Source organism: Myotis davidii, unplaced genomic scaffold (assembly GCF_000327345.1).
Source record: "Myotis davidii unplaced genomic scaffold, ASM32734v1 scaffold825, whole genome shotgun sequence".
Taxonomy (NCBI): Eukaryota; Metazoa; Chordata; class Mammalia; order Chiroptera; family Vespertilionidae; genus Myotis; species Myotis davidii.
In genome coordinates this window covers 174,385-180,771 of record NW_006296541.1, presented here as the reverse complement: position 1 = coordinate 180,771, position 6,387 = coordinate 174,385, and the positions used below count along the sequence as shown (strand labels likewise).

Here is a 6,387-nt window from a genome sequence, read left to right as displayed (position 1 = left end):
CCGGTTCGATCCCGGTCAAGGGCATTTACCTTGGTTGCGGGCGCATTCCCAGTGGGGGGTGTGCAGGAGGCAGCTGATCTATGTTTCTAATTCTCCTTCTCCTTCCTCTCTGTAAAAAAAAGTCAATAAAATATATTTTTTAAAATAATAATAATAAAATAAAATAAAGATCAATGGAAAAAAATGTCCTCAGTGAGGATTTAAAAAAACAACAATGCACTGAACCATACACTTAAAACAGGTGCCTTTCACTCTATATAAATTGTATCTCGCCCTAGCTGGTTTTGCTCAGTGGCTAGAGCGTTGGGCTGTGGACTCAAGGGTCCCAGGTTCAATTCCGGCCAAGGGGACATGCCTGGGTTTCAGATTCGATCCCCAGTAGAGGACCTGCTGGAGGCAGCCGATCAATGATTCTCATCATTGATGTTTCTCTCTCTCCCCCTCTTCCTTTCTCTCTGAAATCAATAAAGAAATATATTTTTAAAAAATTATATCTCAATAAGGTTGATTTTTAACAAAATACGAGAGGAGGGAGTATGTGAAAGAGGCAGAACAGTGACAGGTGCGGCCAGTTATCCAATCTCTTGCTCCAGTAGGTCAGAAGCTTCAGGCTTCAGATCTCATCATATTTCCCATCTTCTCTCCTCTCCCCCTTGGCTTCTAGTGCTCCAGGGGCATCTCTGGTCTAGAAGGAGAAGGCTTAGGGTTTGGTACCAGGGAGTCTGTCCTTTAAGGCTTATCTGAGGGCAGGTCCTAAGCACAAGCTTCCTGTAATAACTCCAAGAGTTTGGCCAAGAAAAGAGGGACTGGTCTCTGAGGATAGTCTTCACAAGGTGGACAAGGGCCGTGGCTGTCACCCACAGCCGGGACCCCAGGGCATCCAGCTGCTGCTGTAGCCTGAACGCAGCAGTCCCCACGGATGGGCCCTCCTCAAACCCAACATAGCTCCAGCCAGAAGCAGCTTGGAGTCTCAGCAGGACACACCTGTGGGGACAGAGTGACTTGGTGTCTCTGGGCAAGGCCTGATCCCAAATTCCCACCCCCAAGGTTTCTGACTTCTGGCCTGGAACAAGTCCATTTCACCTCTTTAGGTATCAGTTTTCTCATCCGTAAAAGGGAGCTCTGAATAATCCCTATTTTTTTTTAAAGTTTTATTTATTTCAGAGAAGAAGGGAGAGGGAGGGAGAGAAACATCAATGATGAGAGTCACTAGTCGGCTGCCTCCTGCATGCCCTACACTGGGGATCAAGCCCACAACCTGGGCATGCGTCCTGACCAGGAATTGAACTGTGGCCTCCTGGTTCATAGGTCGACGCTCAACCACTGAGCTCTGCCGGCTGGGCAATAATCCCTATTTTGAGGGCTGACACTAGCCCATACTGTACCTGTGTAAGTTAGAAAAGGACATCCATTCCTTAAAACATGTCCAAGTGCTATTTTGTTAGAAAAAAAGAGATATTTACTGCCATCTGCTGAAAATTGACTACTATGTCCAGGATGTGAATACTGTCCTTGTGTATGTGGGATCCTTGTGCAGTGTACAACCTTCACATCCATACACACAAGGCGCACGCACACACACACAATGGCCCTGTCCACCTTGGGATCAGTGTGAAGAGTTAAATAAGCTAATATACTTAAAGCATTTAGACTAGTATCTGGCACAGAGTAAACACTATTTACGTGTAGCTATAATCGTCATCATTATTTGTTCTAGACTTCAGAGACAGCAGTGAACAAAATATATTTGTCAAGACTGGGGCTGGGTCATGGACTGGACACCCAGAACACTAGCGCCAATGCCTCTGCCACTAACAGTCATGTCTTCCAAGCCTAGTGGATTCTTCCTAAACTTCCAACTTCACTAAGAAGCTAATGAAATACTCACCAAGAGATCATCTGGGGTGTGGAGACTGCCATCATTTTTGTTTCACTACAATTCTGAGGTAGGAAGGAGAATCAGATCTTGGAGTGGGAGAGCCTGAGCTTCCTCAGACATGCCCCTGCTTCCCCTCCCTGCCCGACTGCTGACTCTCCCCTCCTGCTCCTCCCCAGCATCTTCATGATGGCAACCAGGAAGTAGAAAGGCTCCTGAGGACAGAGGGGTGGTCCTGGGCCCCCTGAAGGCCTTACCAGCAGGAGAATGATCCAGAGAGGACGCATGGGCACCCTGCCTATCCCCAGGCTTTCTCTGGTCCCGTGGCCGAGGGTCCCAGAAGAGGTACAGAGAGAGGGAGCAAGTTGGAAGACTGGAGGGGGAGAAGGGAACTGCCCCATTCCCTCCCTGTCCAGCTCCACTCAGTCCACAGATACTCAGGGAATGCTCTCCAAGAGGCAGGGGGAGATTGTGACTCTAGAGTAGAGAGGGCCTAAGTCAGGGGGCTTACTGACCCCCCCCCCACCGCCCCCAGGGAGATAGGAGACTTGATTAGTACATGAGGATCAGCCTGGAGAGTTTGGAGCCTCCTCCGCTCCCAAACGGGCCCATAAGATAGTAGCGTGTGGTGTGAGTGTGGGCATCCTGTGCCAGGCCTTATCCGTGTCTGAAGGTGCATAACAGGCGTCTTTGCTCTCCTTTCTGCTTCTACTTGTCCCACGGATCTTGTATCTCTGTGCCTGCCTGTCCCTGTCTGTCTCTTTCTGAGGGTTTGGCCTCTGTCTCGGACTCTCCATCGCTTGTCTTTTCTGACTGACAGGTGTCTCCTTTCACCTCCTCTCCTCCCTTGGCCCCTGTCTTTCTGCTCCACGTGTGCCTGTCCTCTCTAGGGCTGTTATGTCTGTGTGTCCCTCCAGGTCATGCTGTGGGTGCTCCCTTCCTCCTGCCCCTTTCCCTCTCACTCTCTCACCCTTTTGGAGCTGGACTCTAGGCCCACCAACCTCTGCCTCATCTCAGGCCTCCAAGGCAAAAGGTGAATTACCACACCCCTTTGAACCCTGGACCGGAGGCCCAGTGCTGCCAGAGAAACTGAGGCAACAGTGGGCTCCCTCCACACAGCCTAGAGGAGCCTCCTGGCTGGGAAGGGAGCATCCTGAGTGGGGGGAACAAGGCAAGTGACCCCCTCCTGAGGTTGCTCAGATGGGAGGGGGTGGGGGCGGGGGGCACTGGGGCTGGAAAATTCTGTGGAGAGAGGCCTGGGGGCAGAGAACGGGGAGATGATCTAGGGATTCCAGGTAGGGAGCCTGAGAGGGAGATTCCGGAGGCAGGTCTCTAAGGAAAGGAGGATTCTGGGAGAGGAATTCCAAGGACACCGGTTGCTGGGGAAAGGAGGCTCTGAAGGAAAATAAATTCTTAAGGATGGTCGATTTTGAGGGAGAGGGCTCTGAGAGAGAGGAAGATTTTGTGAAAGGAGATTCTAGGGCAGCCGTGGGCAAACTATGGCCCGCGGGCAGGATTTGGCCCGTTTGGCTGTTCTATCCGGCCGGTGGGGCCGAAAGAGCGGAGGGTTCTCTTGCTCTCCCCTCCGCTCCTTCACCAGCAGCAGTGTTAACATGTATTAGTTCACACAAACACTCCATCCATGCTTTTGTTCCGGCCCTCCGGTCCAGTTTAAGAACCCACTGTGGCCCTCGAGTCAAAAAGTTTGCCCACCCCTGTTAGGGGGTTGGTTCGTGTATTAGGGGAAAGGGAGATTCCGGAGGAGGGGGTTCTGAGGAGATTGTGGGGGGAATGATGGGGGAGAAAGCCCCTGAGTGGAGAGAGATGAAGGGAAAGGAATCCAGAGTGAAGGACCACAAGAGGCAGGCAGGGGAGTGGACTTCTGAGAGGATTCTGGAGAGGAGACCCTGGTGAAAGGTGGGTTCTAGGGGAGGGGCCTCCAGGAGGAAAAGGACTCTGGGAGAGGACTCTCCAAGGTGGGCTCCAGCGGGTAGGAGGACTCTGAATCCACAACCGTGGGAGTCCTGACTGATTGCCGGCTCCGGAGGGGAGCTTCTGGTGGGGGAGGCTTTGGGGAGGAAGTCTGCGGGTGAGGAGGGTTAAGAAGGGCCTCTTCACCGGGGGCTTGGGATCGGTGTTCGTTGGGGTAGGAGGAGGGAGATTAGTGAAGACCGGCATGCAAATGAGAACCGGCTGTGACCGATGAGGGCTGAAGATGTGAAGCACGGCGTGTGCTCCTCACCCTTCTTTGGCTGCACTACACCCTTCAGGTCCCGCCCCTTCCGTTCCAGGTCCCGCCCACCGCTCGTGGGATCCGCCCTCCCGCCGCCACAGCCGTAAAGCTCCTCGTCGCGACGCTGTGCTCAAGGCGCCTGCGCACACCCTGTAAAGCCGCCGGGGTGGCCCCGCGTTTCCCTTTTCCGGTGTCGGCGCCACGCGGTGAGGATCTCTGTGCACACCCGCAGTCATGCCGTCCAAGGGTCCTCTGCAGTCTGTGCAGGTCTTCGGACGCAAGGTGGGCCGGGAGCCGGGGAGAGGGGTCGGGGAAGCCGGGGTCTGGAAGAGGTCGATGGCAGGTTCCTGGGCCCACACGGGAGCCGGAACCGTGGACTCACGTGGCCCTCGTCTCTCCCCTCGCTTTCTGTAGAAGACGGCCACAGCCGTGGCGCACTGCAAACGGGGCAACGGCCTCATAAAGGTGAACGGACGGCCCCTGGAGATGATCGAGCCGCGGACGCTTCAGTACAAGGTGCTGGCACCGACGACGGGCGTTTGGGTTGAGTGGGGGACTGTGGACAGAGATGTTGAAATAAGCAGGTTCCTGGAGTTCGTTGATCTTGGAAGCTGAGGAATCTGGTATCAACAGGGATGTTTAGAAGCTGAATTGGGATCAGAAAAATGGGGTATTTGGCGATGGTGTGGGTTTGGGGTACAGAAGATGTGATAAGAGCTTAGAGTGAGGGAAAACCTGGATGATTACAGGGGGAGGAAGAAGAGGGTAAAAGGAGGATAAATAGTGATGGAAGGAGACGACGTGGGGTGGTGAACACACAGTCTGATGTGCAGATGACAGAATTGTACACCTGAAACAATTTATTAACGAATATTACCCCAATAAATTTAATAAAAAAAGTGAATGTTGAAGATTGAGAAGGTGCTTTGAAAACGGATATTTGGAAGCCCACTCAATTGGGGACAAGAGACAAGAGCATTACCAGGGTTTTTTTGGCCTGTTTTCTCAAAATTAGTTAATGAGGGATAACAGTTTCCACTCCTCTGGACTTTGTAGGTACTCAGTAAGATTTAAAAGAACAGGAATGGAATTTGGGTTTATTTTGCTTGGCTGAGAAGGGGCTCCTCTCTGTTGGGGCCTCAGTTTCTTTGAGATTGGAGTGTGATTTCTGTCTCTGATAGCCTATGTTGAGGCAACTAACTACTCTCCCGTGGTTGAGTTCATCATCTGTAAAATGGGGGTAAGTTTACCCCCTGGCAATGGGCAAGGAGACACCTGATTGGTGGTATTGCTCTTATATCAGTCAGGGGCAGAGCAGACCTACAGTCCTTAGTTCATCCTAGCTTGATGCCTGTGTCGGTGGCCAGAGCTGTTTCATGCCTGAGGCACATAAAAAAAATGGGGATAAGTTTTACCTTCAAGGGCTGTTGTGAGGATAAATTAGAATATCTTCCATAAAGTCTATTACTTGTAAATGTAAGGAATAACATCCACACATCGGGGTTAGTTAGAATTTAGAGGTAGGGTCTAAGATACTCGGTATAGCAGACATTACGTATTGTGGTTTACTCTTTCAGCTTATTTGAAGGCTTTGTATGCACAGCCTCTGAGTGCTGGGGACAACAGTGATCCAGAAGGCCCCAGGCCCTGCCCTCAAAGAGCTGTTGGTCTACTGGGGGGAAACAGAATGGATCTAATACCAGGCACTACTCCCAGAGTATTTGGAGTTGGGATGGGGGGACCCAGGCAAGGATTCTGGCATCTGAGTGGGTCAGGGCAGGATGGGGGGCGGTTTGAAGGGAGACCTGTGATCTGAGACCTAAAGTCGGTAAAATAAATGTGTCCAAGCACATGAAAGATACTTATGCCTGGCAAAATGAGGGTGTGGCACACATTACAGTGTGGTTGTAATTCCTTTGGAAATCTATGGGGCTCAAAGAGAGGATGGAGAACTCAGGTAGGGAACCCAGAAAAGGCACCTGATAGAGCCCTAGAGTGCCTTTTGTTGTTTGAGGCAGCTTTGGTAGCAGCAAAGGTTTCCTTACTATTGAGCTAAAAGTCAGAAGTCTAAGAACCAGTCTGAGATGGGGAATCTGAGATGCAGGGAGGTTGCCTGCTTAGGTTGCTTTGAACAATCTCATTGGTCTTCCATTCCTTCCTGTTCCTGGCTGTGTAGTGATAGCTGAACCCTCCCACGGCCACTAGTAGTTTGAGGTCAGTGGTGGCAGAAGCTACATGAAGAGAGAGAAGGATGCTCAATGAAGTGGCTCAGTCGCCC

The 6,387-nt window shown here is 51.6% G+C and overlaps 1 protein-coding gene across 1 annotated transcript in view; it reads left to right on the top strand.

Annotated features, from left to right (window-relative positions):
• The first annotated feature begins 4,262 nt into the window (after positions 1 to 4,262).
• Positions 4,263 to 6,387, top strand: part of RPS16 (ribosomal protein S16) — a 2,776-nt gene continuing 651 nt past the window's right edge. The window contains exons 1-2 of the mRNA XM_015569278.1: positions 4,263 to 4,391; positions 4,524 to 4,638. Of these exons, the coding sequence (XP_015424764.1) occupies positions 4,344 to 4,391; positions 4,524 to 4,638 (163 nt within the window). The 5' untranslated portion in view covers positions 4,263 to 4,343. The remainder of the gene's footprint in view (positions 4,392 to 4,523; positions 4,639 to 6,387) is intronic.